Source organism: Haliaeetus leucocephalus, unplaced genomic scaffold, assembly GCF_000737465.1.
Source record: "Haliaeetus leucocephalus isolate CR32 unplaced genomic scaffold, Haliaeetus_leucocephalus-4.0 Scaffold340, whole genome shotgun sequence".
NCBI lineage: Eukaryota > Metazoa > Chordata > Aves > Accipitriformes > Accipitridae > Haliaeetus > Haliaeetus leucocephalus.
Genome location: NW_010972776.1, coordinates 9,901,749 through 9,926,663, shown reverse-complemented (window position 1 = coordinate 9,926,663; position 24,915 = coordinate 9,901,749). Strand labels below are relative to the sequence as shown.

At 45.5% G+C, this 24,915-nt stretch overlaps 1 protein-coding gene across 2 annotated transcripts in view; it reads left to right on the top strand.

Moving 5' to 3' along the window:
• DOCK11 (dedicator of cytokinesis 11) overlaps window positions 1-24,915 on the top strand; it is an 83,671-nt gene that overhangs the window by 15,000 nt on the left and 43,756 nt on the right. For both annotated transcript variants that reach the window (XM_010572502.1, XM_010572501.1), the window contains exons 2-21: window positions 3,699-3,815; window positions 4,031-4,120; window positions 4,843-4,925; window positions 5,971-6,040; window positions 8,235-8,330; window positions 11,416-11,550; window positions 12,794-12,971; window positions 13,422-13,501; window positions 14,067-14,150; window positions 16,214-16,354; window positions 18,046-18,255; window positions 18,627-18,749; window positions 19,763-19,845; window positions 21,390-21,512; window positions 21,694-21,770; window positions 22,943-23,127; window positions 23,230-23,295; window positions 23,466-23,558; window positions 23,959-24,082; window positions 24,761-24,882. In XM_010572502.1, the coding sequence (XP_010570804.1) occupies window positions 3,699-3,815; window positions 4,031-4,120; window positions 4,843-4,925; window positions 5,971-6,040; window positions 8,235-8,330; window positions 11,416-11,550; window positions 12,794-12,971; window positions 13,422-13,501; window positions 14,067-14,150; window positions 16,214-16,354; window positions 18,046-18,255; window positions 18,627-18,749; window positions 19,763-19,845; window positions 21,390-21,512; window positions 21,694-21,770; window positions 22,943-23,127; window positions 23,230-23,295; window positions 23,466-23,558; window positions 23,959-24,082; window positions 24,761-24,882 (2,280 nt within the window). The remainder of the gene's footprint in view (window positions 1-3,698; window positions 3,816-4,030; window positions 4,121-4,842; window positions 4,926-5,970; window positions 6,041-8,234; window positions 8,331-11,415; window positions 11,551-12,793; window positions 12,972-13,421; window positions 13,502-14,066; window positions 14,151-16,213; window positions 16,355-18,045; window positions 18,256-18,626; window positions 18,750-19,762; window positions 19,846-21,389; window positions 21,513-21,693; window positions 21,771-22,942; window positions 23,128-23,229; window positions 23,296-23,465; window positions 23,559-23,958; window positions 24,083-24,760; window positions 24,883-24,915) is intronic.

Here is a 24,915-nt window from a genome sequence, read left to right as displayed (position 1 = left end):
CAAAGCCCATGTGGGTGACAGCCCTCTGCAGCCCTGCAGGCGCACATCCATCACCTCCTGGAGCTCCCTGGGTCGTTGGCCGTGTGTCCCAGGACTCAACATGGGATACAAATCACAGCACCAGCCTGCACAACGCATTTTGTCCAATATCGCTAAATCCACAAGAGTGGAAAGGCTGTGGTGAGTTATTTTAAGGAGCTTTTTCATATCTGTGGTGGGCAGTGCTGTATGGGTTTTGAAGCCTCTCATGTGAGGATGTGGGATCCTTTTCAGTCCTTACCATTTAATTGTCATCAAATCCCATGAGGGTCACTGCCAGGACTTTGTCTTGCTGGTCATCAGAGATGTCAAAGCTAGAAAAGAAATGTTATCAAGAACCCAACTTTTAAAAAGAACGACTTTAGAAACAGAGTCCCAGTTTCAGGACCATGCTGCAAAATAAAAAAGGACTAAAAATGTTGTGTAATTGGAAGGCCTGTATTCTGCATACTCAAAGCCACTATTTAATGCCATAGCCATGCGAAAGGCTCTTAGAGTGAATCTAATTTACCGTTACAGCTGCTGCTGGGGTAAGGTGAGATGGGGAGTTGGTGTAAGCAGTGCTCAGGCTCATGGCACTGCTTTAACCAGCTTATGCTGCTGAGTTTTGCTGGGATTGCTGCAGTGATCAGCAGCGAGAGAAGTAAATTGGACAGGTCGGCAGAGAGCCGTACACCTGGTCTGTAGGGTCCTGCCTGGTCTCGTGGGGTGGCCAAGCTTTGGGGATGCCTGGCCCCAGACCTGCAAATGGGAGAGCAGCTCATGAATGTCCTGTTAATTCACATTAATTTGCAAAGCTTGGCAAATTTTCAGAAGCACGTAATGTTATCCTGAAATAACACCAGTGTTTCATATGATTAACCAAATTCAATTAAGCACTTAAAGAGCATAAGACTAACTGAGAGAAAATGGGTTCCTTTTCTCCACCTACCTGTTGGGTTTTTGGGACTTCTGTTTTTCAGATGATCTCTCTTTTTTTTTTATGAAACTCTCGGGTCCTGGAGCTCCACGTGCAGCGAGGCTGGCAGCATGCAACACTGGGGCTGGCAATGTTCGCTATCCCATGCCCCAAATCCCCCATGGCTGGGGGAGCCGAGCAGCAGCACCCGGCCACTCTGACACCGTGTGGGCTCTCTGCCGAGTGACCTTTTCTTTCCCACCGGTAATTTGGTGGGCTTCTCCTGCGACGGCTGCAGTGCTTCTGCTGGTGCTAACATGGCACTGGGGCTTCCGAGGTTTCTTTCAGGATAGTGCAAGCAGTGAAGCAAAGTTTCCAGAGAGCAATTAAGTGGGAACCATTTCAGATATCTGAGCTAATCCATGCTGGATTCCTGCAGCGTGGAAAAGAGACATTTTGAATGCAAAACTGTCTGGGGCAGGAGGTATATTTTCCCCAGCCAAGAGTAAGAGTTCTTTGTGGACAGCCAGAAGCACGGCAGAGTGGGTGCTCAGCGAAAGGCTGTGCAGAAATGGCTCTGCCCAGAGGCTTGCATGGGACCCAGGCGTCGCTTACATTAGTAAAATGGGCCCTAATTGCACGGAGGCTCTGTGCTGTCCTCCCTCAGAGAGATGCTGGGATGTCATTCTGCTGCTGGGATGCGGTCCTGGGAAACACGACATGAAAGGTACCCGCCTTGCATTTCTGAAGTGCTGTGGGGAAAAGCTTTCATCTCAGTTTTGCTTTCCGAACGTATTAAAAGCTCACCCGTCGTGCACCTGGGACAGAGGAATGGCCTCTGCTCAGTGGGGCTGTTCCTTTGGGTGAGAGAAGCCAGAGGCAGCCTTAGAGAGACGGCTGCCTTTGCTGCTCCAGCCCAAAGGACCATCCAGGTTTGCTACAGACTCTGGATTTTTATTGTTTTTACCATGTACCAGAGTATGGCAAAAAAAGAAAGAATTTTTTTTCTGTAATTCCTTGATTTTTTTTTGAAGGTGGTGGTATATGAGAAGATACTACCATACAAAGATTTTCTGCAACATTTCAGAAAAAGATTAAAACAAGATTAAAATATGACCATCCCCAAACAGCTCCTGCCTGGGGCCATTACCCCCTTGCGTGATGACTGCCTCCCCAAAGTCCCAGCACCAGCTCCACTTCAATGCAGGAGATGCTCAGTTGTCATTAAAGCAAAACCCTGGCTCACCTTTGCTGCAAAGGGCTGGTAGACATTACTTAATGCATCCCAAAGACTCAGGAGCCAAAGGCACAGCACAGAAACCTATGGCTATGATTGGCTCTGATTGTTTTTGGAAGAGCAATGTTGGTTTCTTGGCTTATCTCACGTCACAGGCAATATTGAGCTGTTTGGATGCTTGGTGGTGTGGCTGTTTACCCACTTGTGTTATATGATGCTGAACTTTTGGTCCTCATTTTGGACTCATTTTCTTAGGCTGCAGGTTTTGCTGTCTTCAGCAAGAGAGCTCATACCGATCTCATTTTTGACTCAGGGCTATGGGAACAGTTCATCCCAGCAAACCCATTCAGCTAGGGGGTAAATATTGCTGCCAATGGGGAAACATCCGATGTTCCTCTTCCAAGGGAGGAGAGCCCAAACATGCCATCCTACAAGGGTGTTATCACCAGAGGCACGTGCCATCCTGGCATCATGCGGCTGCTAGAGGAGTTTGATAAACACTGTCCATGACAAGGCCAGGCATCAAGATTTTGGTCAAGATTCAAAACAAGGCAAAGCTGATGTATCAGAATTTGCTTCCCGTTTTATTGTGACCATTCACATAAAGAGTCATGGGTTTGCTTTTGGTGTGAAGTTTAATTTTCACAACTGCAGTGCTAAGTGCCTGACTCTTACTTATGAAATCTGAAGTCTAGGGCTGGGCAGCTGAAATGACATTTGCCTACTTCAGAAGTTGCCCTTGTGTTTTTCTCACATTTTTTTAAGTTCTGTTTTCTGGACTTGTAACATGGACAAAAGTAATGCAATAGGAAATGTAATGGCGTTCTCCTAATAGTTTTTACTTGTGACTCCAGGGATTTTGGAGAAGTTCCTCTTGCTTCCTAGAAATGTGAGAGCAAAACCAGGCCCCAGATTTTTCCAGCCTTCATCTCTGGCTGAGGTGTGATTTATGGAGAGGGCTTTTCTGCCTTTCTAGAGGGATGCTGCTCTTCCTTCCACGGCGTGAGATTCCTGCTCTGGAGGTCATAGCAGATGGCTTGCTCTCATCTCGCCAGCAGCACGTTTCCAGAGAGAGCACGGCTCTCATCAGCTCCTCTAGCAAACCCAGCTTTGAGCTGAGCAGAGCCAGTGTAGGAGGCCTTATTTCTTCTGAGCTGGATGGATGAGCTGCTCAAACGTAAATATGCTGAAGGTTGCAGCTGTTAAAGCTGTGGCTTGTCCAGGAGGATTTCTTGCTCCATTAAGAAATTGGAGACTGTGCTTAGACCAGAGCAGCACAGTGCTTTGTTTCTTCCCGCAGCTTATTACCAGACACAAATAACTTAACCCCTCATTTCCCTCTCTGCAAAACATGCACATTGGTGGTTACCTGCATCACATGAGTATGAGATTGCTGAATTAACGAGTGGTCCATTGGTAACACAGTTTGAAATTGTCAGGCTAAATTAAGCATAAGATGTTAGTTACTGGTTATTTTATATATTATATATATGTAAATTTTTTCATCTTCTGTTTTTCCTGCAGGAAAAAACCAAAGTGGTTGAACCCTTGGACTACGAGAACGTGATCCTTCAACGCAAAGTTCAGATCTACAGTGATCCACTCCGGGACCTGCTGATATTTCCAATCGAAGATGTATCTGTGAGTTTGTGCTGGCTGTTTCTCATGTTTGAGGCTCACTAATCTCCAGTCCTGCTTACCTTGGAAAATTGCCACATGTTAATTTTGGCTGCATTTCTGACACAAAAAACCAAAATGACCCACTGGTGATTTGGGCCCACCACATTTGTTTAAAGCAAGTATCAAGCCCTGAAGACCCGGGTTGCACTGAAAACATGTTCTCCTTTTTGCCACAGATCTCAGTCATCAGTCGACAGAGAAGGACTGTCCAGTCGACGGTGCCAGAAGACGCTCTAAAGAAAGCTCAGAGTCTCTTCGTCAAAGAGGTGGGGGCAAAAGCCCACGCAATGCCTGCCTTCAGCACTTTCTCCCTTAGGCAAGATGCTCTGCCATAGCTCCTCATCTGTGAGGTCGCAGATCACTTAATTTTTCCTGTGTGGGAAGCACCGGTCACTGGCAGGCTGGCCGCACGAGATAGTTCTCGCACGTGCCTCTTGTGCAATGCTTCTTTCCAGTGGGTTTTGTACGCAGACGTGGTGTGTGGCTTTGCACCGCCTGCCTGAGCTGCAAGGTGTGGGCGTGCAGCAGGGCAAGGGGTGGACTACACAGCCTTCCCCGAGCATCCTGAGTGCCACGAGTTTGTTCTGTGAAGTGCCGCACTCTAGGAGCATTCCCTCCAAGTGCAGTGGAACTAAATGCCAAGCGATGGTCAATGGCGAGTTAGAGGCACTACATTTCCGAGGGCAGAAAATTGGTGTTTTCTGGAAAACAGTCCCCTCCCAAATCACTACTCCTTTTTTAAAGCCTTGGAGTGATGAAAATACAAAATTAGTAGCTGTGTGGCAGGCCAGACGCTGTGTGATTTTGTCTCTGTGATGAAAAGGTTCCTTATGAAATTCTGTATTGCAAAGCAAAACAAGTGAAGCGGCTTGTTCAGACCCTTTCCACTTGTGCTTACCTCACCCAACAGTCTGTAACCTTTCAGACTTGTGCATGGTTTTGTTTTGCTTGGTGTAGCTTTCAAAGAGCTGTATTGTTTTCCTTTCAGTGCATTAAAACCTACAGCTCAGACTGGCACGTGGTAAACTACAAGTATGAGGAATACTCAGGAGACTTTCGGATGTTGCCATGGTAAGTGTCACGCTCCCTTGGAATACTAATGCATGGTCACAGGACTGGGGTTTGAGCAGGGTTAGGAGAAACAGTCTACCCTTCTTCCCGATGCCTGTCCCACAAGCAGCCTCCCCTCCAGAGGTATGTCACTGAAGGTTAGAGGGCGAGAGGTTCATGTTGTCTGGGCACCTGGCAGGATAAATCGTGTTGGCAGTGTCTGCTCGTCTCAAACTGGGAGCCTTGTTGTCTCCCTGGGCTGATGTTCTCTGCGTGCTTGATACGGCATTCCCGTGCTGAGCAGATCCTCTTTGTGCCCCTAGTTCGCTGAGCTGTTGTTTTACAACTCCAATCCGGTGGTGGAGTATCGCTACTAATGCTGGCAGTGCTGGAGAGTTATGTGCTCTGAAATGCTGGCTTGTGCCAGTTCTTCCAGCCCCAGAGCTAATCAGGTTTTTCAGACAGGCATATACATCTCGGATTTCTGCAGGATTGTTATTTTCTCAGTGGTGGCGCCTGCTCTGCTCTCGCTCCCCATGCTCTGTGCATGTCTGGACCACTGTTCAGACCACTCGTGTGCTAGCAGCTTGTTAAGTGCATTTTCTTGTTAATTGGCTAAAGTGGGTCTGTTCTGAGGATCTCGCAGGGGTATGAAGCAGCAATGGGGGAACACTGTTGATCAAATAGTATTAAAATTTTTTGTGAATAATCTTGCGCTCCGATCTTGCTTCTTTTTTAGCAAGATGGGAGATAAACTGGCCTGCTCTGTCTCTGTGTTGCATAAATTCAAGTCAGCAAAAACTCTGCAGAATCAGATGGCTAACACAGAAAAAACTAATTGCATACTGCATGTTCTTAATTTCCACAAAATGCACTCAGAAGTTACCTTTCTCCAGCTGTAAGGGGCTGTAGGTTTCTTGAAATCTATCTATCTTCTGCAGAAGGACAGTTCTGCTGTGCTCTGTAGTCTGCAGTTTGGCTACTGCTTCTGGATCTAGCATCAGCTGCTGGCTTGGAGGACACTCATGTCCCAGTCGTTAAAAATGAAAATGTGTTATGATTTCAGCAAATCCTTTAGGCCAGACAAGATTCCAAGCCATGTGTTTGAAATTGATGAAGACTTTGAAAAGGATGAGGTAAGGAGCTTTTTTTTTTTATGTATTCTGCTCTAAGATCTGTTAAAAAGCAGATTTCACAAGGCAAAGTCAGAATTCAGTTGCCAGGAATGGTTTTCTGGTGAGATGTTTTGTACTGTGAAGATGGGACCAAAACTGAGACAGTGATTTATTTCAAAGTATGACAAGATAATCTCTTGGAGCCAAGGGTCTCCTAAATTAGCTGCAAGATTAGCCATAATATTTTTCATGGCTTTTTCACTTGAAACAGTGCAGCAGTGGAAGAGAAAAAAAGGAAGCCAAACCATTACTAAGTAAAATTCTTCATGTCCAGAATTAAAAGTGGGCAATTTGGTTTTCAACTACACTGCAATATCAGGGTCCTCCTCTTAAAAAGCTTTGTGCTCTACCACATAACCTGCAATTCTTAATCCGTCACTTCCACCCAATATATTCACAGCGTGTCAGTCCCATTCTGTATATGCTATGCAAATGTTCCGAGGCATTTGCTTCCTCTGGAAGTTGGCATGTTTGTGCTCAGCTGGTTGCAGGGAAGATTTGCAGTGCTGGGGGCTCTGACAATGGGGACATCTCAAACCTGGTGGTCATTTTGGAATATGCAGATGCCATGTTTCCCTGTGCATATCACATTTGCTACAAGAGGGGTAGCATTTTTCTGTCTCAAGTACCACATGAAGCTTAATTCATGCAGATGACATTAAGAAGTTTTAGTTTATGGTGGGAAGAGTTTACCCCAGCTGTTTAAACTCCTCATGGCACCAAGATGCTGCTGCTGAGGAACTTACAGAGGAAAAGGGAAGTTTCCTTCTTGCAGAGGTGAAGATTTGAAGGGGCTGTTTCATGCACATTTCTTACAATTGCTATGTGTGTCCCCGCACACCTCAGGTCTGGACTGGGATGCCTTTTTTTCAAGTTTGGCCTTAATTTTTTTTGACTGTGTTGTTGGTTTGCATAACATCATTAACTTGAGCTGTTACCTGTTTAGTAATATCTAATTTGGGCTGGAGACAGGGCTGTGCAGTATGTTATCAGCATGCCTCTGAAAAAAGCAAAAGGACAAAAATACGCTATCAAAATTTGATGGAGACCTTTTTTCTTCTGGTCAGTGTCCCAAATACTCAAACAAGTGAAGTTACTGATGTTGGTTGTGGAAGAATATTCCTGGTGCTTTTGCAGATATTTTTGGCATTTATCTCTTTTGGCATGGCCATATCTAAAGGATTCTATTACAGTTTCCTGATGGAGTGTTTACATTAGAATTATGTAACGGAAATTCAAGTAAAAGCAATCTCTTGATGAAAAAAAGGTGAGCCATTATAACGGAGAAATCATGGGTTGTTTTACCCAAGGAAATAAAGCATTAGACAATTTACTTTGTTATTGGAAGTTTGACAAGAAAAGAGTGAAAACCTGCCATTTGGGGTGCGGGAGGCAGCATAAACCAGTCCCTTCATAGCTCATTGTCAAGCAGTCCAGGTCCCCCTCTGCTGCTGAGTCACTGGAAGTCCCAGGACGAGTTTTTTTCACCAGTCTGGGATCTCATTTCCCTCCCTCCCCAGTGGGGGTCACAGTTTAGGTATGGATGAAGGGTTGTTCCCTCTTTCTGGGACCACGGGACAGGAGCAGAGATGGAAATCCCAGCTGGTATGCCAAGAACAGCGTGGTTGGGTCGCTTGAAACTTTTTGTTTTGATATGTGTGAAACCAGTCAGTTACATTTCAGCTATTGGGGTTTGGTGGTTTTTGCCTAAATTTAAAACGGAGAGTGGATTTATACAAAAGGAAATGACAAAATAAGTCTGGATCTCTGCATTTTGCAACTTTCTGAACAGACCATTTTGAAAATTTCCTTCTTCCCCAGGTTTTTGAAATACTGCCTAATAACCAACATGCAGTTCCTCATTGCAAAATTGCTGTGCGGTTCTGTCAGTGTAGATGTATTCTTTTTTAAAGGTGACCCAAACTAGCCTGTTTTGCCTGTTTCTTGGAAAGAGAGAACCCTGAAATTTTTTGTGATAACACTGTACGTGTAGCTGTACATGTTACACGTACGTTTGTTCTACATGTTACTGTATTGCTATAGTTAAAACTGTATTGCTTTCTAGGGTGGACATATGCCTTGTGTCCAAGGGGAATTTTGCGTGGGAGGCAGTTCACCTACCCTCCTCTTTTCCTGATCTTTTGCTCTTTTTCAGGATTCCTCGTCCCTGTGCTCCCAGAAGGGTGGTGTGATAAAGCAAGGCTGGCTGCACAGAGCAAATGTAAATAGCACAATCACTGTTACCATGAAGGTGAGTTTGATCCAGCGTTATGTTAATCATGAACGAAGTGCGAGGTTAAGTTCAGACCACATCTCTAAAGCTAGCAGGACTGCAATGGGTGGGTTTGGATTTCGGTGGGCATCCATCCCTCTTGTAGAGTATCCCTAGGTGGACTGGAAAACCCAGTCTGGTAACAGATTTTCACCCTTCCCTCCCCAGAATATATGAAAGACCAGTGCACTTCAAATCATGACAGGCAAGCTGAACAAAAAGGCGAAGCATATTCTAGGAAACCAAGGTTGTTTTCTGAATGAGCAGCTGAGGCCCAGAAGAGAAAGGCAATTTAAATAACTGGAACAGCTGCCCTGCAAAGGAGACTTTCTGAATTGATAGTTTCCTTGCTGGTAGGAAATATGTATAGAGGCCAGCTTTAAATTGAAAGGACAAGTCTTTGCTTTAAAAGCAGGGGTGATATCACTGAGGAGATGGAGCATTACTGACCTAGAAGCAACAGCTGCATTGTCTCCTGTTCTCTGCTGTACATAATCTGGCATGACATTGCTTACATTTTGCAATGGAGGTTTTTAATAGTTCCACCGCAGGTTTTTGCTGTGGCAGTGAGCCCGTCTGTTGTTCTACCATGCAGCTGCCTTATTACAGCAGAGAGAGGATATTAGGGAGTTATGCTCAACTGTGCAGCTGAAGGATGGCTGCAGTGAGGCTGCTTTGTAGGGATATTAGTAGATCTCAAAAAGCTCAGTTGTTCTGAGGCTCGATTCAATGAGTTATGCTTTCATGAGAAGTGGAACAGGACCATTCATAGGGCTAATTTTAATTTGAGTTTTTACAATGACTACTCATGAGCTTCAAGGTGATAGAACAGGATTTTCTGATCCTCTGCTTTTCTGAGCAGCAAGTTTGAAGCCATTTCTGCTCCTGTAACTTCTGGAGGAGGTATCATACATGATCAAAGCAATCAGCTGGGTCTGTTCTTAACTAAGCCTCTTGTGCTATTTTGGCCTCCATGCCCAGCACCTCAGACCCACCTTTCAGAGACGTTATCTGAACTACACTGGCTTCAGTTCAATTAATAAGATCCACAGAGTCTCTGTGAAACTCAGTATCAAAGTACCAAAAATCAGTAGCCATTTTCTGAGCTGGTCCTGGTCACTTCTGTGTCTTACAAAACACCTCCTAAGGCACATGTGAGAAATCTGAGGACTTGGAACATCTTCAGCCTTGTCAACACTTTGAGAGCCTGCTGTGCTTTTGCAGAAGCAGACACGACCATCTTTTGAGTGCTGGTTCTTTCATTGCTGTGATGTGCTGAGCTGTTGGTACCTCACACTGTTGCTAAGCACGTGCAGAGCATATTTTGTGGAAAGGCAGCCCACGAACAAATTGTAATTAGGCTACAGCTGCCAACCTTTATTTCAGAGTAACCTTCCCTTTGCAGAGAACTTCCCTGGTTTGGCCCAGCTCTCTTGCTGTCTGTTTTGCAGTGTGTTGATGTGCTGCATTACAACCACAGCGTGAGGATTTTCTCTCTTTCTTTCTTTCTTCGCTGCCCAAATGGACTTCCCCAGTTCTCTAGCCATCCCTCTGCAATTGCAATGCCCACCAACAGCATCTGTAGCCTGATCAGAGGAGGTGTTCCCTCTGATCTTAGGTTTATGGTATTCATTTCAAATGACCATAGTCTTCTGATGATTATTTCTGATAGCAGTGCTTACAAGGGGAGAAGATCATAGGAATAGTGTTTGCTGCTTGCTTCTGCATTTCTTTTTGAAGAGAATTCAGAAGATGCAAATGGTTTAGCATGAAATCCCATACCCATGAGTGATGTCAACCCTGTAATATCTAGAGAGAGATCTATCATGGGTTTCTGTAGCATCCACTGCCAAAGTTTCTGGGATTGATTCAGTGAAGTGTTAAATCAGTGTTTAAATTGGTTTAACGCTTAGCATACGTAGCTTTCCGTATATTTTTATGATTTGTTGAACTAAAGGTTTAATTAAATCTTATAAAACTTAAAGCTCAGCAACCTTTGGAGCATCTCTACAGCTAAGTAGTCATCTAAATGGTGCCAGAGGTTACCTTTCAGAGGGCTTAGGTTACCATTCAGAGCACAATGCTCCGTTCCAGTTCTGTGCAAGCAAGTGGTTTTATTGAACATGCGCTAGTGTCAGTAATGATGGAAGCAGGAAATACTAGTAATACCCATGTGGGATGAAAAATGCTGTGTGTATTCATAGATCTTCCAGATACGCACAACAGTGGAAATACTCACAGTGCCGCTTGCCCCAGCTTCCTTTGTGATTCTCCTAACACAGATATCTAGCAACCGTGAAATGCACCCTGCTCCTTACAGACCTGACAACATATGGTGCTACCATAATTGCTGCGAAAATGTTCTCCTGAATTATAGTTCAGTGCTTTTGGCTGACAAACGTGAAGGAAGATGTTCTGAGATACTGGACAGCTTTTTTTCATAAAAATCAGTAGCTCAAACATAGGAACACTTCTCCCAGACTTACTGTTTTTTGAGGTGAGAATTGAACACTAAGCCAAAGTCAGTTCACGAAAATAGGTTTGTATAAAAAAAACCCCAACAAACTCACAAAACACCAAGCAGTTGAATGGATTACAGGGTCCCTTGGCTTGCATTTGAGTGCTAGGAATTTCCACATGTCTGTTCCAAAGTCTTCCAGAGAATTGCTTTGTAATTCTAACTGAGGTCTTTATCAAAAAGGCTCTGGAAATACCTGCTCTAGGGTGGAATGAATCTTCAAGTGATGTGCTGATCTGAATTTACTGTGCAGCATTACTTTGTAAAGATAAATGAGGCTGGAGCCAGCTGAGAGACAAGCTGGAAGCCCTGGGGCTTTGCTTTAGATAGGCAAACTTATAGTAACAAGGACATTAAAATTAAAGAAGATGACGAGTTCTCCCTTTATAAAACCAAAGGGGTGAATCTGCAACACTCTAGGGTCATCACTGTTTATTGTTACAGTATTTTCTCAATAGCAGGAGGGCAGATACTGAAACTGTGGCTGTGGTTTATGATATACAACAGAGTGAATACTTACATGAGCAAGACTTTGTACTTTTGCAGGTATTCAAGAGGAGGTATTTTTACTTGTCACAACTCACAGATGGCTCCTATATTCTTAATTCCTACAAAGATGAGAAAATTTCAAAAGAATCCAAAGGCTGTATTTTCTTGGACGCTTGCAATGATGTTGTTCAGGTAGGTGTGCTTTCTGCGCAGCTTTACATGGACTTATGCATTGCTAGCTCCGAGACAGACATGCTTTCTGAAGGTCTCTGCCACTGAAAGGGTGAAGGCATGGATTTACAAACTAACTCAGAGCTGGTTTGCTCTGTCAGCTAATCTGATTAAAGTCAGGCAAGGCATTTCATAAGGGTGCCATACTTTTTGGCCAAGAAGACAGCAAGTGGAAGAACTGCTGCTGGAGTAAAAGGGAAGCATTTCATCGTTACCTCATCCCCTGCCTCCCTGCTCTGTCCATCTCCTTTACCTGGTTATGATAGGTCAGGTGCCTTTCAAGACACCCTGAGTGTTGAAGCCAGTAAGTTATTGGTGTGACTTAGTCTCGGGCACCTTCCTCCTCCGTTTGGTGCTTGAACCAGCTTCTTGTTTCTTAAGTTACATCCTGATAAGTCCATGCAAACATGCAGCCCTTTGGGACTTACGACCTGCAAAGGGCTTGTAAGGTTTTAGGAGCAGGTATTTGTACAGGCCTTAAACCTGGGTTTGCTTTGTTATGCTGAGAGTGAAGTGCAGCAGTGGATTGCTGCTGTGCCTTCTGCTGTTGCTGTCTCTGCAGACGCTTCAAGCACCGAGTGTGGTGGAGCTGGTACAGAGCAGCTTAAATTACTCCAGCGGTTTGCTTCAGCAGGGATGAGTCAGAGCTGTGTGTTTCTGTTTATCTCTCCGAACACAGTAAAAGCAGTAGTGCACACGCCTCACTGATGTACAGGATGTACTTCCCAAGTTACATCAGATTTGCCTTGGCTTCTGGTTGGAAAATGCTGTTTAAAGGCCAGCAGAGCTCAGAAAAGTTGCATTGAACCACTTGCTTTTAAGATAGATGCTTCTAAGTGTCCTGGAGTGCAACATTACTTACTGTGTCAGACAAATCCAGTTCTTGGCTTCTCTGGGTAAAATATTAAAGGTCTGACAACATAAGAAGGAGCTTGCTCCTGCACCTCAGTCAATGTCTGTGGTTGAGTCTAGCTTTCTTCCACTTTCAGAGTAGCTGGCAACTGTGGAGCTGCGTACTGCTTGATCGCAGCCGTGAAGCCCTTTGTGATTACTGCAGGAGAGGTGCTGTGTCAAGGAGGGTGCTTGCATTGTATTTCATGGAATTTCAGTTCAGGATGCTTTCACAGAGAGGAGCCTTATGGCAAGTACTGTGCTGAGTCGTTGAGGAAAATGTAATACAAATCTTTCTTCATTGTTTGTTCAGTGTCCTAAGATGCGCCGTTATGCATTTGAACTGAAGACAATAGACAAGTACAGCCACTATCTCGCAGCTGAAACTGAGCAGGAGATGGAAGAATGGCTGGTAACTCTGAGAAAGATCATTCAGAGCAATACTGAGAGTTTGGTGCAAGAGAAGAAAGATGCTGTGGAATCTGTGCAAGGTCAGTCTATAAATAAACACTTACCTTCACCCTTCTCCAGCAGGATGCAAGCAGTGTTCCTGGAGAAGTGTATACTTTTCTTTCTGGATTAATAACAAGAATTATGGCTGACACATGATATCACGCAAAAGGGCTTAGTATAATGTAGTTGGTAGTCTGAGGAATACAAGTGGAGGGAAACATGACCCTTCCTCTAGATGGGAAATCCATGGCCAACTTTCAAGACTCCTGGAAAATTGGCTCTGTGCTGAAGTTCTGCTTTGGAAAGACCTAGCAGGCTGTAATAGTACACCCTGGTACTAGTAACATATGGAAAAATCTTACTCCTGAGGAATGGAAAAGTCTCCGTAAACTGTTTCTGTGCTATTGTAAGCAAATATTGCAGGATGCTTTCTGGCAGAGCGGTGCTCCTGCAGTTGTTTTGAATATCTGGGGTTTGTGTCCTTGCAGATGATGAATCAAGCACACAGGGAAAATCAGAGAACATCCTGGAGAGCCTGGAGAGAAGCATGCATCCAGAGCTGATGAAGGTACCGTGTTTGCAGAGATCGCTCTCCCAGCCCATAGCTAGTTCTCTCCACCATGTCTATAAAAGGGGTTTTCCACTTTCTGTGTCTTCAGCTCTGGAGGAGCTGGGCAGGCACCAAGTGCTGGTGGGGTCGCTGTTATCTCATCTCTCTGTCTCACGGATGGAGCTCCATGGTTTGAGGCTGCATGCTCCTCACCTCCAAGTGTGGGGCCCTTAAGGAAGAACCAGACTTAGAGCAAATGAAGGGCTTGTTGTGGTCAGTACTGCTCATTCCTGCTCAGCAGAGGTGACCGTCCTGGCCGTGAGAGCAGAGGGACAGTTACGTGGCAGCCACCTCCTATTTATGACCCAGAGTGTGCTTGCCTACTTCTGTCTGATTTCTCATTTAGCAGAGTCATGTTGGTTTACTGTCGTTGCACCATGTTGGTGGCTACAGCTGCATCGTCTCACATATCACAAAGGGAACCTGAAAAATATTTATTTTGTTCTGCTTCCATTCTTTCTGAGTAACGAATGTTTGGCTCTGTGTGGCCAGGCAGTAATATCAATGCTTTCCTTTGTCCTAGTACGGAAGAGAAACAGATCAGCTGAACAAACTGAGCAGAAATGATGGAAGACAAAACCTCTTTTCTTTCGACCCAGAAGTCCAGGTAAACATCCCCATGTTTGCAAATGTGAGGTTTTATTTTCTGTTCATGCCTCCCCTGTTCCCTTGCATGGCCACAGCGTTTGCCTGCAGAGGCAGCATGTTTTTCGGTGTACTGGAGAACAGAAGTGCAGCCCACGTCCCTGTCAGTGAGAGCTGAACAAGATGTCAATGCTCAAGTGATAGCTCAAATAAAGGGAAGACTCGCAGCAGCCCCACACATGGCCTCCCTCCAGCTTTGCTGGCTTCTGTGTGATACATCTTGATGTTGCTGGATTTCAAACGATCTGGGCCTCTGGGAGGTTCTTATGGTTGCAGAAGCAGTAGAAGTGGTATTGCAAGGACACCTGCAACACTGCATGGGCTCAGCATGTCTGGAATAGGGAACAGTGATGTTAAAAACCATGATAGGGGTTTACAGGGAGAGCCTCAGTCTTCAGGGAGTTTTCAAACATAGGGGACCTACAAACAGAAAAAACACCCCAAGCGGTTCTCATGCACTGGATTAGGGGTTCATTGACTATTGGCTTGTTTTCTTCTCGGGTTTGACGTCTTTGCTGAGCTCTCTGCCAAGGTCCAGGTGTGGGATTTCGGTGGAATGAGCTGCAATTGTTAACACAGTTTTAGAGAATTGTTCCAAGTTATTTCATAGTTTCTGTTTCTCCTTCTGGCATGCTTTGGCTTGTTCACACCTGTGAAAAAGAACTTTCTGGTTTAACAAGGAACTGTAATTAGTCTTTAAAAGGTTTAGTTGTACAAAATGAGCTTTTCTCTTGGCACTTCTTTAAGGTCTTTAACAGGAAGAAGATAACCATCCAGGAGGCTTTTTTTTTTTTTTTTTTAAGAGAAGCTTTGAGAAGTTTCCTATATTCTAGTCAGATAAGAAAAATGGAAATATTATTCAGTGTGGAGCATCTAAGGTATCTTTTTTTACCTAACCAAATGGTTAGGCTGAGTTCACTGCCCTCCCTCTATACCCAGAACTCTTCATTCTGGTGTGGGTCAGTCAGATCACTCTGGCACTGGACTTTCAAAATCACTGGGCATTCAAAATCACTGCCCTAGTCAATGCTGGTGAGTACGTACACACTTGTATGCCTGTTGCTAAGGAAGCTGGGAGCAGGAACGTATACCTGCAACGTACTTTCCTCATCAAAAGGAAATAGGGGAAACAAAGGGGAGAGTTCCCCAGAATCGGATTAACAATTGCAGCCTATTTTGCTGAAATTACTTGATTGTGATGTATCAGTGCTCTAAGTTTGGCATGCAGGTTTCTGCAGGATTTGAGGGGAAAAAACTAATAGGACTGTGCCAGATTGTCACAGAGAGATGTGCTGGTAATTAGGGGTGTTTGGTAGCTCTGTGTCCCCAGTGCCCAGTATGATGAGTATGGTGAAGGCTGAGGGTCTTTATCTGGCTGATGGTATTTTGGCCATGTACATGTCTGCTCTCCGGGAAGGGTGGATGTCGAGGCACAGACCAGGCATGGGTGTTCTGGGTTAGGAAGGAGGTGATTATAATCAAGACTGTTTGGATTTCCCAGCTGACTCTGCAGACAGTCTTTGTTGTTTCTAACCATGCCGGTTCTTGCTGTGCATCTAGAAATGCCTTCAACTTCGAGATGTTGTTCATGATCCCAACGGTGTGTGCCTTCTCTCTATTTCAGGCACAGGGACCATCTCTTAAACTAATCAAACAAAGCAGAAGATACTTTTCTGAGTGTAACGATGGCTTATGTTCCGCTTTCTTCCCCAAGCTCTAAATGGGGTTTGGGAAGATCCCCAGGGTTACAGCAAAGCAGGAAGGAACTGAAATCATATTGAGGTTTAGTTTTCTGTGCTCTGCAAACCAGATTGCTAAAAATTGATGCACCCCCACGAATTCATGTCTTGAATACATTTGTGTAATGTCACCAAATGGCACTCATTTGTGAATGTCTTGTACCTTTGGTACCACAAAAAAAAAAAAATTGGTTAAGATAGTATTGGCCATAATGTGATCCCTTAACGTTATTCAGGAGTTTATTTTCTTTTTTAATGAGACCAGATTTGTTTGTTTGCTGTCTAGAGGCTAGACTTCTCAGGGATCGAGCCAGACGTGAAGCCATTTGAGGAAAAGTGCAGCAGGCGCTTTGTGGTGTGCTGCCAGGACTTCTCCCTCAACCTCCTTGCTCAGCTCAGCGACAGATCAGAAGGAGGACCCACCAACGTAAGGGGAGCTCTGGCTTGGCCTGCTTTGCGTTCTTTCTCCTCACTGGCAAGAAAAACCCTTGGCAGATTAATCTGGGTAGATAAAAATGTCTCATTTTGCCCTGAGCTGCGATGGGACCAGGGCAGGCGGTGACTGCTGGCCCAGGGCTGTTGCAGGATTTCTCTGCCTTGGTATTTTGGTGTTCCAAAAATGTGTTTGGGGACAGGGTCTGTCCTGACATGCCTCAGCCTGCCAGGGACTGCTGGGAAACCAGCAGTTCAGAGGCATAGGGAATCGGGAGCCTGTGTCTGCCATGTTCTGGGTCCCTGTGAAAGTCCTGTTGGTAAATGATTAAGCTCCATCTCCAAACCACTTACTGCTGTGTTTTATTTCATTTCCCCTAATGGCAAGAGATTTCCCTGTTCTGAAACCTTCTTCTGACTCCCAGCCTAACTGTATTCACAGCCACTTTATTATATGCATTCGTTATTGTGTCAAAGTTGTGCCTGAGCCTAAAAAGCTCTTCCTTGTATTTTCTGAGCCTCTGATGTCTGTAGACAGCTATTACGTCTCTCCTCAGCCTTTGTTCTGCCAGGCTGAAAAGACCAGGCTCCTCCAGTCTTTCCTGCCAAAACATAATCCCTATTACCATGTCCTGCATTTGCTCGGGCTGGAGGCAACCCTTTATGCAAGGATGCCAGAGCAGCAGATAACATCGCAGGGGAGGCAGCGGCACTGGCACTGTCCGATCTCTGCTGAGGGTACCTTGTCTGATGCCTGTTAGTTTTGCAAAGGCTTTTTTGTGGTGGTTTCATATTGGTAGCTCACAGCTAGTACACCAGGCTTGTTCTCCTCACTAACTCCCAGCAGATGAATGCATCGCTGATAGCAGAGATTCTTGTTATTCATCCTTAATCAGGCCCAGAGTCAGACCTAATCAGCACATTTTTAGTATTGATGTAATGCCTCCAAGTTATGCTGTAATGTCTCGGGCACACTACAGTCTTATCTTTGGGCCTTCACTTTTATCTTTACATGGATGCTTGCCTGCTAGGATCTTGGAATTAAAAATACATGGAATTGTTGCCACTTGCCTCCTGCTGTCAAGGTCAATAGCTACAAATGAGTTGGCAGATTTTGCACATGCAGTTCCTCAGCAGTGTTAGTCTTCTATTTGAGCTCTCCTGGCTGGGAGAGCTAACTTTGCTCCTGTGCCACCCAGCATATAGCAGCTGAGGAACATTTTAAGTGTCTTGCAACTGGGCCATCCAGAGCTGATTGACTTTGGACAATAAGTGAAATGGTCTTTAGCATGCAAACATAAACACTCTTAAGTGATTTCTTTCTCATTGCAAAGGATAAACAGATCTGAAGGATTGGGGTCATATTTTCTTCCTAACTTCATAGTTTATCACTTATATAAAAAACCCTATGGATTTCATTCTTTATATTTCATTGATGGTTTAAAGTAGCTTTGTTCAAATTGACTAGATAAAAATCCAAGAAGATGCAGGGAAAAATGGTTTTATGTATTTATAAAGCAAATAAATATGGATTGTCTGTAAGAATTCTGTAAAATGCTGGTGTACAAAACTAAAGGAAAAAATGGATGCAGAAGGCAAACCAGGCAGGGAAGGCAATGCATGTTGATACTCTTGAGCCTGTACCATGCATTTTTTTTTGACACATATATTCAATCAAATTTCCAGGTTGAGCCCTTTTTCCTAAGCTTGGCATTATTTGACCTGAAAAATAATTGCAAGATTTCAGCTGACTTCCACGTGGACTTGAACCCTCCGTCTGTCCGTGACATGCTGCTGGATAACTCTGCGTCCGGAGCGGAGGGCACCAAGGGACATTCACCAGGCGAGAGCCTTGTGCATGGGGTCCCTGAGTCTTGCCTGCGCTACATAAAACGGGTGAAGAACTGACTTTCTCCTCATTCTGTATCTCTTTTGAGGCTGTGGCTGTTCAGTAGCTTTGCAGTGTGTTGTTCTCCACTATGTGGAGAAGCAGAAGCCAGCTTTTCTCTTGAGCTGTGAGGTTTTGGTCAGTGTCTCATGCCAGTTGCCTCTTCGGGCTCACTGGCAGCGATAGGCAAAGCACCGGGTAGAGTTTTTTAAGACTTGACTGTGCTCAAGCCTTGTGACCCCCTGTGGCCCATCCGCAGTAGCAACCAGAGCGGGTCTGTGGGGGCTGTGGGAAGGGACAGCGAGATGATCAGGGCCCAACCCAGCGGTGCAGGTAGGGTGTCCTGCTCTCTGACAGCTTACTGTCTATCTTATTGCAGGGGGTTTTCTCCGTGACTGACCCACATGTGGAGATCTTCCTGGTGGCCCGTGTGGAGAAAGTGCTGCAGGGCAGCATTACACACTGTGCAGAGCCGTACATGAAAAACTCGGACCCGGGGAAGGTATTGGATGGAGCCATGAGAGTATCTGCTTAGTGATGCTGTCTGCTGCTGCAGGGAGTAGTGTGGTCAGAAACATGGGTTGTTTCTGCTGCCCTTTAGCTTCTTTCTGGCAAATACTGGTCTTCATCCATTCTGCTACTTGTGCTGTTCCCAGGCCAGCTTCAGCTGGGCTGTCCTGGGAGATTTGGTTCCTTCCCTTGGAAAGAGGCAGAGGATTTTTAGAGAGAGCCAAGCAGTTGGGGCAAGGGGACCTTTTCCTGTTGCACTTCAACGAGGCAAAGCCTGTACTGACAGCAAAAAAGTGGGACACTTCATCCCCAGGGAAATGGGCTGCACTGCTACATGGTGCTACACGCAGTGTCTTGGACTGGTCCCAGCTCACTCCTGCTGGGAACAGCGATATTTTAGTAGGAGCAGAACATGGGCTTCACCCTTTGTTCTGCTCGCTCTGCCTCTGTCTTGCTCCATGCAGAGTACCATGATCATGTGGGGGAACATACACAAAGGGTGGTCAGGGAGAGGCCCTGGTGCTGCCAGCATCAGTCTCTGCATGCCAGGTGGAATTGATGCAGCCTTGCTGCAGCCAGTCAAAATTAGTCCCTGGAAAATCAATGCATGGAACACCTGGTATGTGATGGCATTCCCTCGGCCCACTTCTTAAGTCTGTATAGGATAAGCCAATTACAGTCAGTTTTGGAAAATAAACTAATACCCTATGGCAAATAAAATACTAACACCCTGACAGTTTAATGCAGAATCAAGAGGAGTTTTAATATGACTGTGCCCACAACATGTTTGCTATTGCTTTGCAAAAGTGATAAATGTGCGTGGTGTGAAGCGTCAGACGGGGATGTCTATCAGCTGCTTCGGCAACTGTTGCGCTGTGTGCCTGGGGAGCTGCGCGTTGTGGAGTACGGACAGTGTCTTCTCCCTGGAGCGTGCAGCGCTCTTTACTCCTTTTCCAGGGCAGCATGGAAGCCCTGGCACACACTAACCTCTCTTGTGTTTTGCAGACTGCCCAGAAGGTCCATAAGGTGGCCAAGCAGGTGTGCAGCCGCCTGGGGCAGTACAGGATGCCCTTCGGCTGGGCTGCCAGGTTAGTCACCTTGCACTGCGCTTCGGCCATGGTGGGAGCTGCTGCTGCGAGTTATCCGGGATGTGATCCGGCCGAGCGGGTGAAGGGCCAAGCGACCGAAGTCAGTGAAGTTGCAGCCGAGGGCAGAATCTGGCTCCAATTCCCAAGACAGAACAGGGTTTTGGCCTGAAATGCTCTATCTAGAATGAGAAACAAAATATTAAAAAGTAAACAGTGCTGGGAAGACAGTAACCTCCCTGCTGACCTGTAGCTACTGTTATCGGGGCAGAACATTCCTAGGGACGAATTACACCGTCCTGTGCTACCGCGGGATTTGGCCGTGGGATTTGGCGCAGAAATTCCTTCCCGGCACCAGCCCTTGCCAGGGACAGGACGGGAGTGGAGGACCTCCTGGCCTGGCGGTGGCAATCAGCTGGGGTTTGTGTCTGTTCTGGGGTTTGTTAGACTCTGCTTTAATTAATGTTCTTGGGAATGACTGGAGATAGTGATCCCATTCCCTCGCTGTTCTTTTACTGGGACTGATAAAAAGTACATCAGTGCTAGCTCCCTTAAATCTCACATCAGAGGAGGGCCTGAAGGTGAGTTCATCCCTCTGCCACCGCCTCCTATTGCTAAATTGCTCTTTGGTGCTGACAAAAGGGATGGTAATGACATGGCAACACCAGATGACTGTCACAGTGGGCTGGGATTTGGTGGTATATGGCTTGCAATGTGTATTCTTGAACTGGATTTTCCTGTGACACTGGCTGCTCGGCTTGGAGATGGTGTTTCTGGGATGCAGCTCACTCCTGGGAGCCAGCACACAGCCTGCACCATGCCTCAGCCTAATGGTGGGCTCTGTGTGGGCATTGACTTTGACGGGCTTCAGATTTGTTCCTGCTGAGTAAAAAGCTGCATTTGGAGACCGAGTTGAGTGGCCTGGTGTGGGGAGCTGTGTTGCTCTGTGTCCCTGCAACAGTTTCCCTGGGGGTTTCAGAGGAAGGCGTTTGCACAGAAAAGGAGTACGGATGCTTTAGTGTTCTTATTGTACGCAGACACCCGCAGCTTTTATACTCAAGAGCAAAGATGCTGGTATTCATCCAGGGCAGAGTCCAATCTCTTGCTCTGGGTTCAGGAGGAAGCTGATGTATGTCCTGAGACTGGTCTTCATTGCACACTCCCTTCCTAGGAGGATTTCCGTGCTCTGACCCCATGTGCAACTAGGAAGATACTTTACCACTTGGTGTTAGTGGGAGGGGATTGAAGGGCATTCATGATTGTGGACCAGGCTTGGAACTGAGCTGGGTCTGTCCTCACCTGGCTGGAGAGAAGGGAAAATGGGTGATATCCCATGCAATCTTATGTGACACGGTGGGTTGCAGTCTGTGTGGGCTCTAAGCACCACGTGAGGATGGGAGAGTGTTCGGGAGGTCTGGTGGTGTTCAGAGCAGTCACAGGCCAGTGAAGCTCTCACCTGATAAACTGCCCTTCAGCCTGACATGTCAAAGACCTCAATGTCTGCATATTTACCAACATTTAAGAAATATGTCTCTTCTTTTCTGCAGACCAGTTTTCAAAGACTCACAGGGCACTCTCGATGCTGAAGGAAAATTCTCACCTCTCTACAAGCAAGACAGCAGCAAACTCTCGAATGAAGATATGCTGAAGCTTTTAGCAGAGTATAAGAAGTAAGTGTAAGAGACTGGTACAGAGGCTGAGCAGGCATCTTAATATACATTTTTAAACAGTTAAGCATAGGCATGAGATGACAATTTCTAAAATACTCAGAGGGTAACAAAAAGCACTGCTGGTGTGTTCAGCATCTGAGCTTTCAAGATTCACACCCTTGTTCCTTTCTCCCTAATGCAGACCAGAGAAGACAAAACTACAGGTCATTCCAGCCCAGTTAAATATCGTCATCAAAGACATCACGCTAGACTTCACAAGTAAGGATCTTGGATCTTAAAATAAATGCTGATGGCTCTAGCCTCAGGAGTTACTGCTTCTATGGGGAGTTTTGCTGTTTCATTAACAAGAGTATCTTGGGGCTGCAATGAGAAATGAGTAATTCAGCACAACCACTGACTTGTAAGTCTTTCTGATGGATTCTGTGGATGGATGTGGTCCAAGTGCAGAGGTTTACCTGAGGGGTGCATCTACTTTGCGGTTTGGCCATCACGTCCTAAATCTAAAGGAAGCTACCTGCCTGCTTTTGCTGTTGTTAATACACCAAACTCATACAACATTTTTGATCTGTTAACACCACAGGGCTTCACAAACATGGTCAGTGTGATTCTTTACTTTGCATTTAAAGAAACTGAGGCAAAGAAAGGACTTGTGATGTAGTCAGCATCACTCCATGGGCCTGTGGCAGCTCCTGTCACAGGTTCTGTAGTCTGGTCCCCTGTCTAAAAGGCTTTTCTAGTGGACTTAATTTTTTCTGTTCTTTGAAAAGTCATCACTTGAGATGAACTCCCCCTCATGGTGGATGTGAGTCCTAGTGAATTAGGCAGGGCTTGTGGACTGATATTTGGAGGCAACATAACCATCAAACGTCTTTCTGAAGCAGACAGTGGAAAAGGACCGATGCAGTGAGACTGATGCACTTTGAGATGTCAGTCTCAAGTCATTGTCTCAGTAGCCTGTCTGCTTCAGTCAGGTGATGTTTGCATGATTTATAAAACAGTAGCGTAATGGGTCAAATTCCTGGAAGACTCAAGGTGCAGGTCCTGGGCAGAGCAGCTGTCCCTACCCAGATATGGGTCATTCACAAGACCCTTTGACTTTGGCCAGAGCTACAGGAAAGTGCCACTTCTGCAGTCCCCACTGTCAAGAAGAGCAGAGCTCCTTGGTGCCTGTGCACCCATCTTTTCTCAGTATTGCTAATGCAGCTGGGGACCACAGATGTCGCATGATCAAGGGAAGAATTTTCCCTTAATCATGTCAATGGGAGTGATCCAAGTCCTGCTGCCTGGTCAACACACACGATCCTCTGATGTGAAGAGAACTGGATGCTCGAAAGCAATGGCAGAGTTTCAGACCCACGAATTTCCTTTCCTTGGCTGTACTTCCCATGTTCGTGGGGTGTGCGCTTATCCAAGCTTCCCTTCTCTTCCAGATTGTGTCACAGCTTCTTATATTCCTATAAAGCCTTTTGAGAAGAGCTGTGAGGACATTGCAGTTGAAGTGGAGGAGCTTGTCCCAGAAGTTGCAAAATACTGTTATCCCTTCACTGTCTACAAAAACCACCTCTACGTCTACCCCTTGCATTTGAAGTATGAGAACCAGAAGGTGTTTGCAAAGGTGGGCAACCTGGAGAGCAGGCTGCAGCCAGACTCAGCGTGGTCTGGGGTGATGCTGCTGACCTGTAGCAATGGCTCATCCTCCTCTTCTCCCCCATTTCAGGCAAGGAATATTGCTGTCTGTGTTGAGTTCAGGGATTCAGATGAAGCTGATGCCAGGCCGTTAAAGGTGGGTACCTGTTAATGGGGCTGCCATTTGCTCACTGCTGTGTACTGTGTGCGAACCAGGCTGAGCAGGAAAATAGGAAAGCACTGAGTTTCCGTGCTCGCTGTTTTAATTTGGCCAGCTAATTTAGGGTGGCAGCAACCCTGAATTCAGCTCTTCATTTGTGTTTCCAGTGTATATATGGCAAACCTGGAGGCCATCTCCTGACCACAAACGCGTATGCTGCCGTGCTGCATCACAACCAGAGTCCAGAGTTCTACGACGAGGTAAAAATGAAATGGTGGGAAATAACAAATTTTCCTGGATGCTACAAAGCCAGGGGGCCTTTCAGGATACCTTTTTTTCCAGGGGTGGGTGAAATACGGGTAAAAATAATCACCAGCCCTTTGCGTCAGTAGAAGGGCTCAGCAAAGCCAGAGACTTTGTCAATTTTTTATGCCAGTTTTTCTGCTGTCTTTACTGTCACGCTCTGTGCACTCCAATCACACACCCCCATTAATAAATAATGTGCAAATGTGATGAAAATGTTAGCCACAAGCTATTTAAGATGGGTAGGAATGTGTCTTGTGTAACTGCATACAACATAGTATTTGTGAAATAAAATAGAACTTAAACTATTACTCCACAACTAAAAATACAGTCTTATCTATCATGATATCATTTTAGATTAAAATTGAGCTTCCAATTCACCTCCATCAAAAGCATCATTTGCTTTTCACCTTCTATCATGTCAGCTGTGAAATTAATACAAAGGCAACATCGAAAAAACAGGACACCGTTGAAACTCAAGGTATGTTTAATGCTTAAATTACTTCTGTTGGAGTGTAAGAGTCCAAGATAAAATGAATGTAAGGACATGAAAAAGTATTTGATTAAAATACTAGCCTATCTGAATTTTCTTTTTTGAAAGCAACAATACAAATCATAGGTCTAAACTGGAATAAACCACAATTTTTTTAGTGTATACTAAAGCTCACATTTTTGCTGCAATCTGACAGCTATTTTCTGCGTGTTCTTGACTTGGCTTGCATGAATGGGCTATCATCAGTCAAGTCACCAACAAAAACTTGACGTGAGATCAGGGCCTCAGGGGCTGATCCTGCCAACACTAGGCATGTGTAAGAGACTGAGCACACCCAGGTCCCACCGGTTGGGATAATTCTCCATTCAGCCAGTCCTCAGGCGACTGAAGGACCCTCATCATGGTGCACAACTATGGTTCATGCACTGCTTCTGCCCCTCAAACCCACTGCTAATCTTGGTTGTGCTGTGTCTGAATTTTGCTCACAAAGTCACCAGGTAACACATGCTTTAAGAAGGCTGACATGGTTGATGCCAGCCTTGTTGAAGCCTCTTGCATAGCTGCGAGTTTGATCTTCTCTGGGTGAGACACAGCTCTTTTTGGAGCTTGAGCTAAACATGTATCACTGTGTGTCTGCTAACTCCAGTCCGCTGGTTGCCTCTGCAGTGGGATACGCCTGGGTCCCGTTGCTGAAGGATGGACGGATTGTCACCCTGGAGCGGCATTTGCCGGTTTCATCCAACCTTCCACCTGGCTACCTGGGTCTTGGAGACACAGAGTCACGGAAGGTAGGAAGGCCATTTAAAATTGACTTAAATGTA